At 34.4% G+C, this 12,153-nt stretch overlaps 1 protein-coding gene across 5 annotated transcripts in view; it reads left to right on the forward strand.

Annotated features, from left to right (window-relative positions):
- The window catches only part of SMOC2 (SPARC related modular calcium binding 2), a 251,190-nt gene that overhangs the window by 186,409 nt on the left and 52,628 nt on the right, over positions 1–12,153 (forward strand). For all 5 annotated transcript variants that reach the window (XM_074188072.1, XM_074188071.1, XM_074188070.1 and 2 more), the window contains one exon: positions 550–632. In XM_074188072.1, the coding sequence (XP_074044173.1) occupies positions 550–632 (83 nt within the window). The remainder of the gene's footprint in view (positions 1–549; positions 633–12,153) is intronic.

Consider the following 12,153-nt stretch of genomic DNA (forward strand, 5'->3'; position numbering starts at 1 on the left):
TGAAGGAATAGAGATGCCAAATCTGCTTAAAATAATATGGGAGGGGGGGCGGCTAGGTGGTGCAGTGGACAGAGCACCGACCCTGGAGTCAGGAGTACCTGAGTTCAAATCCAGCCTCAGACACTTAATAATTACCTAGCTGTGTGGCCTTGGGCAAGCCACTTAACCCCCATTGCCTTGTAAAAAAAACAAAACTTAAAAAAATAATATGGGAGGAAGGTGTTCTGAATATAATATCCAATCTTATATGAGATAGTAGATTTCAAAGTATTTCCAAAAGTAGTAGACAGTATATTGCTTCTTCTTACTCTCTGGATTCAACAGGCTTACCACAATTAAGTTTTCTCCAAAGATTCCAGGTAATAAATCATGGGCATTGTAATATGAGAACCAAATGTCACGCCATAATGAGAGAGCCAAAGAAGCATACACTTTAAGTGTGACCATGTGAGGCCTAGTAGAAAGGATATTTCAAACTCTAAACTGTTTTCTTTTTCTTTCTTGCTCTTTCTCCCTCCCCCCACTCCCCTCACTTCTCCCCTCTTGTAGGTACGAGCAGCCGAAATGTGATAACACAGCCAGGGCTCACCCAACCAAAACAAAGGATTTGTACAAGGGCCGCCAGCTCCAAGGTGAGTGTAATGGATGAGTTTTGGCTGGAGTAGGTTTGTTACCACATTTGGATTCAAGGCTGGTTTGTGACGGGAAGAAATTCATCCAAATCTGACTCCCAGAGGGCTTGAACATTAGTAGGCTGATTGGGCAGTGAAGCAATACTGAATCTCTACTGAAAGAGAGCCTTGAATCCAACCCAGACAAGCACCAGGCCATCAGTACAACATACAGATTGGAGATGTTTCACAGATTTATTTCACTTGAGGTTAGTAGCTTTGGATAAAATGTCAACTTTAAGAGTAAAACATTTGAAAAAAAATAATCCAAGTACAAAAATCATACTTTAAGTATAGTGTGCCTTTTGGACTCTTTTGGGGAAAAGACTTATGGTGTGCACACACACAAAAACACAAGCAAAGAATCCATTATTTATTTTACTAACATGAGAGTGGCAGTTCAAACATTATTTTCTAACTTAAAAAACAAAATAAACTAAAATTTCAAGTGGTTGAAGTTTAATTTTTTAATAAAATTTGAGTTAGACCTGTCTGTATATCAAGTCTAATTGCAATATACAATTTGAAATGAACCAGAAACAGTGAATTATAAACTCATAATTTTTATATACATATACATGAAAAGATACTTCATGAGTTTTTTATTTCTGAAAAGCAAATATTCTCATTGATACACCAAAAATAATTACTGCGATATCTATGTCTCAGGTCTTGAATTATTGAATGTGGCCCCAAAGAGGTGGAAAATTCTATCAGAACAACTCTTGTGCAATTTATGAAAGGTTTGGAGAGTAGCTTTCTGTTCATGTAGCAAAACAATTTATTACACTCAATTTAGTCAGTCAACAAAAATTTTTGTAGTACTTGTTATGCTCCAGTCACTCTACACATGGTCCCTGCCCACAAGGAGTTTACTTTCTGAGACAGAGAGTACTAGGGCTAAGACTATTCTAAGAGTAGACAACATGCAAACATCTATTACATACAAGAAAGACAGAGGTTAAATGGGAGGTAATCTCAGAGGGAAGGTGCTAACAATAAGGGGGATTAGAAAGTCTTCTTAGAGAAGGTAGGCTTTTTCCTGTGACCTGAAGGAAACCATGGCATTTAAGTTATGTGTACAGTCTACGAAAAAATGTATGCATTGCAGAGATGGAGTGTCTTATGAGAAGAATAGAGAGGAGACCTATTTCACTGGCTCATACATTAAGTAGAGGGGAGGTATTGAAGTGTAGGAAGACTGGAAAGATAGGAGAGTCCAGGTTATGAAGGATTTTTAAAAGTCAAACAAAGGATTTTATATTTGATGCTGAAGTAATAGGGAGTCACTGAAGTTCATTAAGCGAGGACGTGGGGAGGGTGAAATGGTCAGTCAGATCTCAGCTTTAAAAGATTTGCTATGATAGAAATCAAGTGAAAGATGAACTGGAGGTAGGAGAAACTTGAATCAGGAAATCCAAGCAGCAGGCTATTGGAATAATCCAGGTATAAGTCGGTGAAGCATTGGATCGAGGTACTGGCAGTATCAGAAGGCAGTATATATAAGATATTTTGGGAAGGTGGAGTTGTAAGTGTAGTTGTCAATGTAGAAGTAAGAGAAAGTGAGGAGTCAAGGATGATACATTGTTTGTAAATTTGGAAGCTTGGGAGGATGGTGATGTCCTCAACAGTAAAGGGGAGGGCAGCTAGGTGGCGCAGTGGATGGAGCACCAGCCTTGGAGTCAGGAGTACCCGGGTTCAAATCTGGCCTCTGACACCTAATAATTACCTAGCTGTGTGGCCTTGGGCAAGCCACTTAACCCCATTGCCTTGCAAAAAAACTTAAAAGAAAAATAGTAAAGGGGAAACTAGAGGTGGGAAATTCAAACAGAACAACTTGTGCAATTTATGGAAGGTTTAAAGAGTAGCTTTTGGATATATTGAGTTTAAGATCAAAGTCAAACTATTAAGGAGTTGAAAATATTAGTCTAGGGGTCAGGAGAGATTAGGGCTGTACAAAACAATTTGAGAATTATCCCTGTATATATGATCATTGAATTACAGAAGTTAATGAGATTATCAAATGGAATTATATAGAGGAAGAAAAAAAAGGACTAAATCCTAGGGAATACCTTTCATTAGAGGGTGTAACCCAGATGGAGAACCAACAAAGAGTAAAATGGAGCAGTCAGACTGATAGGAGAAGAACCCAGGAAAAAAAGAGTAAGGAGAAGAACTGTGATAGGCAAAGACAAAAATATCATGACTCATTTTATGATTTCATAGGATCCTAGAAGCAGATCATTGAAATCAAATGATAAATTAGATTAGGACCATAGATTTACAGTAGAAAATGAAGTCAGATCATCTAGCTTTACCTTTTCATTTTTGAAGAGACTTTAAAAAGCTGATTTAATATTGTAATTAGGTGGTAGACTCAGGATTTTAATAAAATCCTCTGAATCCTTCAAAAATAGTTTTAGTATGGTTATATTGTATAGTTAGTTACATTGTATAGTTACAACCTCAGACTGAAAAAAAAAATGTTAGAAGTTTTCTCTTTCTTCTTGCAATTTCCTAGACTACATTATCCATATATTTTGACTCTGTCAGACAGCTTTGTATTTTCATTTATAAGCATAATTAATCTCCCTCCTTCCCACTCCCCAAGATATAATATAACTTCTTTTAGTTCAACACATTATTTTTATCTTTTTTACACAAGTACATAGTGGGTACATGATAGATATGTGGCAATGATACCATGACAAGCACATGAATTGGATTTGAATGAGGTGGTGCTGTACTGAGTCACCAGCCTCACTTTCTCCTCCAGAGCCATCTGAGTCCAGTGGTCAGATATGAATCAGGATGACAGGAGATGGCCCTGGATGTGAGCCAGTCAGGGTTAAGTGACTTGCCCAAGGTCAAAGAGCTAGTAAGTGTGACTCCACCCAGCTACCATGCTAATTAAATTAAGTTCTATAATAAATATAAATTTTATATTATGATTGTATATTCCATATCTATCTGTCTATCCATCTATTTATGCTAAATTAAGAGAATTTAGAAGACTTTTGCTCTCAAAGAGGTGATATGAAGGTTTCAAAGGATTAAAGTAATTACTACTTCAAATGTCAAAACTGAATAAAAGGGAAGCACAAGTAAACAATACCATGATTATCATCAGGTGCTGACATTTCTCCTCAAATTGCAAGAAATGCAATACAGACATATATATTGAGATATTTACTCTATATGAATTCTTGGGGAATGTTATGAATTATTATTTTATTATACACTAAACCACTCTTATGCTCAGAAGCCCAGGAACTCCAAGTTCCAAACTATCTACTTAGAGAGAAGGATGACCAGGACACTTTGAAAAAGTATCATTGAATACTAAGGATAAGTAGTAGTATTAAAGGAGATTAAATCTCACTGAAAACACCTCTGGTAATTTTCATTGCTTCACTGAATTTTTATTTTCATTTCCCTTGTTAGTCACAGGAACTAGATGAGAGATATCATTCCCCTTGTGTTGCACTACATCCATAGGCAAAGATCTATTAGCATATATTAAGATAATTATTCTTATTTTTAACTTTCTCTAGAAATGACTTGCATGTAGGCTATGAGTCAGTCACCTGGCAATCTACATTACCTGCATCTGGAGCTGGTTAACTGAAACTATTAGATCAACCCAACAGCTGGACTGATACAATGACTCTACTGCACTTTTAATTACCTATGAAAAGTCATGATATTATATTTTTAGGAAAGAATGAAATTACCCCAGTTTTATTCTTTAGTAAGAGTGTTATAGCTTGAAATTTTACAAGAAGGCATACAAAGACATTTGTTCTAAGTCAGTATTTAAAAAAATACTATGACTCCTTTGCTCTCCTATATTCATAGTCAAGATTGATGTTCTGTTCTGGTTTTTATAGAAAAAATAGTGGGTTTTTTTTCTCCACAGGAAAAGGTAGATATTCTCATTGCAATGGTAAATTCTGACTTGCTTTTTAAACTGGTTGGAAAACTGAGGGAATAAAAGTAGGATATTCCTTTTCTAAAAACAGAATTTCCAAACATAGGCACTGATACTTGTCATCACCTTATAGATTTGGGTTTTTAAAGGTAAGATATGAGTCCATTCATTTCCTCCTTGGCATTATGTTACCAATGTGAGTAGTTATCAAAAAGTTATCAATAGAGACTGGACTTTATGGGATACCTTAAACCTTCAGACAGAAGGAATTCTTATAAATGTAGATAATAAGGCTCAAATTTTAGTCAAATAAAAAAGGATTTACAAATAAAAGGGAAAATTAAAAAATGGTCAAATGATTTTGTATACAGATAAAATTACTAACTAATAAAAATACTACCACATTTTAATTTCTTTTATAGCAGTGTATTATGAAGAAAATAATAAATCATTTAGAGGAAAATTTAAAGGAATATGATTAGGTGGCTTCTTACTAACTCATGTGGCATGTCCTTGCTTACTTTAGAGAAATGCATTAGAGACTAGATCATGATTTCATTGATTAAAGGGAATTCCTAGATAAGGAAGTGCTTTCTAGCAATTATAGATCTCCACCTCCTCTATAGTTTATAATGTTAGTATTTCCTAGAACAGAAATGTAAAATATTTATTTAACTCTTCCAAGCACAACACAAACCAGATTAAATCTAATTGGATAATATTTAGCAAGAAGAATAAAAATACAAAAAAATAAAAAATAAAAAAATACAGCTAATGTAAATATATGTCCTTCTAAATTATTATATGACCAATGGGTGAGGATCCTTAGGTGGTTTGACAAAGGAAATTCAAGTAGTAAGTAGGAGAGATAGGAATTAAACTAAGGACATATGACTCCAAATCTAGAGATTTTTCTATATTTCTTTGCAAATATAAGGACATTTACTTTTTGTTCCATTAATTTAACTTGCTTTATGAAGCTAGGGCTTGAGCTGGAAAAATGGATAGTGACTGAGCCCTCACTCCATAATACAAATATATAACTCACATGAGAACACACAACCTTCACACATAAGACATTGCCTTATACAGAGTAGGTATCCTGTAAATATTTATGAAGTCAATAACCATTTATTAAATACCTAATATGTTTTATGTACAGTAGTAACAACTGAGCAGACAAAGAAAGGCCAAAAATTTCTCATCCCTCAGGTTGCTATTAAATCTTTTTTGATGGTTCCATTAGGGTTTAATAATCTTCTATATGAGGACTTGTCTTCTTGCACCTCTTCCCTTTGAAGTCAGAGTTAAGGATAAGTAGTCAAACGATTTCTGTGGAGTTGTTTCCTTCACTAAATAGTGAGCTCTTTGAAGTTAGGGACTGAATTTTGGCTTTTCTTTGTGTCCTCAACACTTAGCTTGGTATTACCAGTAAGACAAACTTATTCTTGTAGTTTTAAGCCTGATCTCTTCCAGACTTAGATCTTTCTTAAATGGTCCAAACTCCCTTACCTTTGATACAATTAAATAAAACAAATATAAGTTTATATATTAAATAAAACATATTAAACAAATAAATGAAACATGAAAACATAGTTTATATTTATAAAATAGCATGCATAAACATTTCATTTGTAAATTAATTTTAATATATTTGTGTACTCAAATTATATAAAAATATTTGTAGCTGTTTCATACACTAAGTATTCTATATGTAGACAAGCTAGTCCATTGACAAAACATGCCACAAGAAAAAAGTTCCTCATAATTATTTTACTTTAATTTATATAACTATAAATATATGGAAACCCCCAATTTCAGATTCCATGCCAACAATAGTGTCTTTGAAGCAGAAATGACCATTTAACTTGTAGTCAGCAAAACGCAGTAACCAGTATTAGAAACATGAGATGATATTAGTATAATGTTGTCTGGGTTTTAGATATACTCTTCAAAATTAGCTATTCTCCAAGCGTTTCAAGTCACAGACCTTCAAGAAAGGCTGGCCAGAAGTAGAACTAAGCCATATTCTGCTTGTAATGAGAAAAAAATATTACTGTTGAACTGTCACAACAAAGATGCTGTTGCCTCACCCATACCTTTAATGAAAGCCAGAGACTTGAGGCAGCAAGAAATGTTACATTCTGCTGACTGTGGAAAGGTCAGCTTATATCTGTAATCATTGATGTTTGTGAATGTACTGTTCATAAGCACTTAGTCACTTTGATTATTTGGAGATAATTATCCTTATTAGGAAAAAAACACAATTGCATCTTAAAATAATCCCCTCATGAACTTTTTCTCAATAAGGAGAATGTCTCCAAGGTAACACAGCTAGAAGTCGGTTAAGTGACTGCTTCCGGTCACACCAGACTAATGAGTTTTCTTCTTAAAGGGCCAAATTTCCATTTTCTGTTGCTTTTCTTCAGACCAAGGAGGGTACTCTGTTTTCCAAGTTCATCTGGCAATATGTTCAGAAAGAAATTACACACAGCTCACTTTTTCTTTCTTTGCTGCCAAATATTTATTCACATCATATGTAGAAGAGTCAACAGTTTTTTTCCATCTCACACCAAATTGACAGTAAATGATGATCTGATCTTTGGAGGCCAACATTTTACATATGGGAGGAGATACTCTGTCTAATGGGTTTCATATTGAAGAGAGCAGATCATGGCTGTGTTTCTTGAAGCCTGCTCTTGTAGACAACATTTTTACTTTCCAATGGACACTGTCCTCTGCTCCCAAGAAAACTTACAACCCTGGGACTCAGAGATTTAGCAGCAAATAACAATTAAGCCCAGGTCTTTATTGAAACATATTGAGGTTCTATCTCTTCAAACTTCCTTTATTTCTTTCATCCTTATTTGATGAAATCATAGTAGTATAACTGTTCTCTACTTACGATTTTATATTTGTCAAACACTTTGCCCACTTCTCTTTTGATGAATTAAGTATGTTGAGCCCTGTTTTTCTCCTCTTTCATTCTGGCTGCTTGGTGATTATTTATGTCATTATTTAATGTAATATCAAACTGATTAACTGTAACTCAAAGGGTAAGAATCTCTTAAAGGTACATAGAGTTTATGACTAATAAGAGATATTTGAATTTCCAATGTAGCAGTGAAGTTTTATTTTTTCCCCACTAAAAGTTCTTGCCCTTTTGGTATTTTTGACTCCTTTAGCAATCTGGTAAAATTCATGAATCCCTTCTCAGAATAATGTTTTTAATGCATGATAAAATATATGAATTATAAATGAAACCAATTATAATGAATATAAATAGTTTTTAAAAGTCATTGAGGACAGATTAAGGAACTAAAGGGAGATTCAAGTACATTATTTCTATTAAATGTCAACACTCTCGTTTCATATTAAAAGGTTTATAGACCAGCAGTGTGACCTGGGACAGAGATGCCACTCTGATCCATATCTTTTCCTTTCTGCTTCTGGTTCACTCAGAAGCATGGACTAGTCAGAGAAAGAGGCAATAGCAAAAGAACATGAAGCTCTATTTGAGTTTTGGAACTGTCAAAAAATGAGGAGCATAGCTCAGCTGACCTTAGATTCCCTTAGGACAATTTTTAAGAAGGCAAACAATTTATAACAGTATTAATTTAAAAGGTACAAGAGTCAGGCATTTATCTGACCATTTAGCAGTGAAGTTCTAAACTAGATTAATTTGTTGTGATTTGAATTTTTATGGCTCACCAGAAGATTCATAGTGTATAAATATAACATGGGGGTGTTGATTTTCTTTTCCCCATCCTTTAATCTGGGGTACAGGTAGTCTAAGAGTCAGCGCTAAGTGATATCACTGGAGGAATAGCTATTCCAATATACTTTTTCACTGGAATTTTAACTCATCTTACTTTGAAATTATTGCTTCTTTCATAGATATTATTAGTTATTGATCTTGATGCACATATATAATAAAGATATTATACTGTTAAACAAATAGAGCATTACCATTTTCAAAGAAATTGGATTTTACATAACCCTAAGAGGTGAATTAATTTGGATCATGCTTGATTGAGTGCTACTCAATGAATGGTTAGAAGTGATGAAAGATGTATTCAGGTAGTTCTCAGACCTCCAGTGGAGTCCCTGAAGGAGTAGAATATTTCAGGTGTCCTTGTGAGCCCTTCTGCAATCTCCTTTAGTCCTGTTTCTCTTTAGCCTGTAATCATTCCAACATCAGTTTGGTTAGTAGAACCAGATCTTCTTCATCTTCTCTCTCCCGTTTTTTGTTTTTTTTTTTTTTGAGGTTCAGACCCTACATGTTTATGACTTGTCATCCCTCTTGAAAGGAAAATTCTCTCTGAAAAAATCTTGTAAACTTTAAAAACTGATAAGAAACCAATTGACTCACTGATTTCCTTAGAAACACCACAAAAACTTGTTCTCAGATGAAGTGATGCTGCAATAGCAATTTTAAAGCCCAGGATAAAATGCAATTCTAATTTGTTTGGATACTAGTAGCCAACTGTAGGTTAAAAAAAAAGGTAGCACAAAACTGAAATTCTAAAAGTTTTTCATTGTCTTTAATATAATACACCTGTAGTCTTCTACCTACTTTCAACGTTAATTATTCTCTTCTTAAGCAGCATAAATGGATACTTTACTTGCCTTAGGCACAGCTTATGATGATTTCCCAGGAGACAGTTGGATCTTGACTAAAATATCAAGTTGATTTGTGCAGAGGATTCTGTGACACCTAGGAAAATTCAATATTTACTTTTACTCTAAAATGAAAATTAATAGTCAGCTTAAGAGTTTATTCTGTAGCTTTAGAGGTCTTTTCAAAATCATAATATGAGAATAATCTGAGATGGCAATATTTCATCAATTAATGTTTCCAGCTCCTGCCTAGTCCTACCCTTAGAACAAATACTGAGTTCACAGATATATTATTAGTCTGCAAAAGTTTAGTCTGGGCAAGAGAACAGACTGTTCTGTTTCAGCTTGGGATGTGTAACCCTCAAAGGGACTATTAATGTGGATGGCACAATTCTTTCTAAATGGTGCTGGTCACAGGGAGTTTTTATTACTTCATTACTTTCACTAATAAATGCTCTTGAGTTTAAGCACCAGATACATATATTAGCATCTTCCTAAGGGAAGGGACAAGTTTGAAAAAATTAAGCCAATAAAAGTTGGTGTTGTGTTTATGTTAGTGTGAGTTTTTAAAAAGATAACTATTCTTTTGAGTAGATGAACAGCTGGTAGAGAGAGGAACTTCTAAGAGTAATGATTAATTTCTAAGCTTTAATTAAGAGTGGAGAGTTTGAAGAGCAACCTTGGTAGTATTGTACCCCCAAAATTTAGTCCTTCATTTCTTATGATTTAATATTTTAACAAAAAGATCTTGATGATGGAATTCAGAACATGCTGGTTACATTGGCAGATGCATGAGATTATTAATACCTTAGAAGAAAAAACAATAATCAAAATTACAAAGACTTTTGAGTGAAATAGTATGATGTACAAACAAAAAGACATTGGATTAAGGAGGGAAGACACTTGAGGCTACTCTCATCTCTGCCATTAATTGTATGATTTTAGGCAAGTCTTTTTATCTTGCTGTGTTTCCTCTTCACTAAAATGAGGGGTTGGATTAAATGAACTCCAAGATCTCATGAAGCTCTAAAATCCAGAATTCTATCTTGACAAATGAAGGATGTGGTTTCTCAAAACCAACCTCAATGAGTATATCTGAAAGACTGTATCCTTAGGAATAACAATTAAAATGGGTGGTAGACTGAATTTATATCCTGTAGACTTTGTGACTATTTAGACGAAACAGAGAGAAAAGGGAGTAGAAGCAGAAATCTTACCTGTTAGGAAGACTAATGTCATAAAACAAACTCGACGGAATTTTTCAGGTTCCCTTGAAACCTGCTAAATTATGGAAAATTACAGTGAAGGCAATGGAAAAAGTCCTAAGAGGTTATAATGAAACAAAAGTTAAATATAGAGTCCATCATATTGTATTGTTACAAAAAAAGTGAACTGCCTGTGAGATACAATAGGCAAAAAAATGATATTATTGTTATATTTGGCAAAATAATTTGGCCAAATTTTATTAGTGTATTTGGTTCAAGATTTTTTTTTCCATTTGTTCTACTATTAGGGGATATGGAAAAATTGGAGAAGTTCCAGAGAAGAGAAGGGGAAATTGCTAATGATTGGAAAATGGAACAAAAGGGGAAAGGTCATAGGAGCTAACATTTTCTCAGTAAATTAAAACTAAAGGGGGAAATGAATACTTTTCACATATATCAAAAATGTTTATATCAAAGCTGTTAGAAGTTGTTCTTAATATAACTTGGATGTAAGAGTGAAAAAATGCTGAATTTTGAGTCCCAGGACTTGCATTTGAATCTCATCTCTGTTAATTACCACTTGTGTGCCCTTAGGCTATTGACTTTTCCAAGACTTAGTTTTCTCATATGTAAAATAGCAAAGTTCAAAGATTTCCAGGATCCATTCTAGCTTTAGATTGGTGACCTCCTATGAATCTACCATGGAGACTTGAGCAAGATCTAAGAAATATACTTAGATAAACCATACTTTGCTAATGTTGGACAATCTTTGTCTATAGAAATATTTAAGAATTTCCCTTTTCTTTTGCTATCTTCAGTGCCAGGGCACTTAATAAATGTTTGCTAATTGATTGGGTAAGCCACCTTCCTAATGGTACTCTTTTTATTCTATTTTCATTGTAACTGAGGAAAGGAGGCACTTAATTCTCTGCATAAAATTTATACTTGTAGTGATAAAAAATTATTTGTAATCTAAATTTTTTGCATATTTTATCCTTTCCCAAGACAGGAGAATGTAAATTCCTGAAGGACAATCAACAAGCATTCAGTATATTGGAAAGATTTTACTTTGGCCTTTACATGTTACTATATTATTTCATCATTTAGTTATTTAGTCACTTGGGGGGCAGCTGAGTAGCACAGTGGATAGAACACCTGCCCTGGAATCAGGAAGACCTGAGTTCAAGTGTGACCTCAGACATTTGACAATTACTAGTGGTGTGATCTTGGACAAGTCACTTAATCCTGATTGCCACAAATCCAAGGCTATCTGCAGTTGTTTTAATCCATTTCTGGCTACCTGACCCAGATCTAGAGTAGAAAGTGAAGCTGGTGACTTAACCCAGTACCCCTTCACTCAAATCACTTGCTGGTCATGGCATCACCTCACTGATATCATAGTCTTCCTCAAGAACAAAGGATAAACAACTCAACACAAGGCTACATGTTGTGTGCAAGACTTGCCAAATATGTATCGAGCACTTAAAGCTGCTATGGAGATTTTTCAAAAATGGGTCAGACTTGACTTCCAAGAATTTAAAATGTAGGGGCAACTAGGAGATGCACTGGATAAAGGACTGGCTCTGGAGTCAGGAGAACCTGATTTCAAATCCCACCTCAGACACCTAATAATTACCTAGCTGTGTGACCCTGGGCAAGTCACTTAATAGCATTGCCTTTCAGAAAAAGAATTTAAAATGTAAAGTGTGCAATTCTGTTGTCCTCA

Source organism: Macrotis lagotis, chromosome 5, assembly GCF_037893015.1.
Source record: "Macrotis lagotis isolate mMagLag1 chromosome 5, bilby.v1.9.chrom.fasta, whole genome shotgun sequence".
Taxonomy (NCBI): domain Eukaryota; kingdom Metazoa; phylum Chordata; class Mammalia; order Peramelemorphia; family Peramelidae; genus Macrotis; species Macrotis lagotis.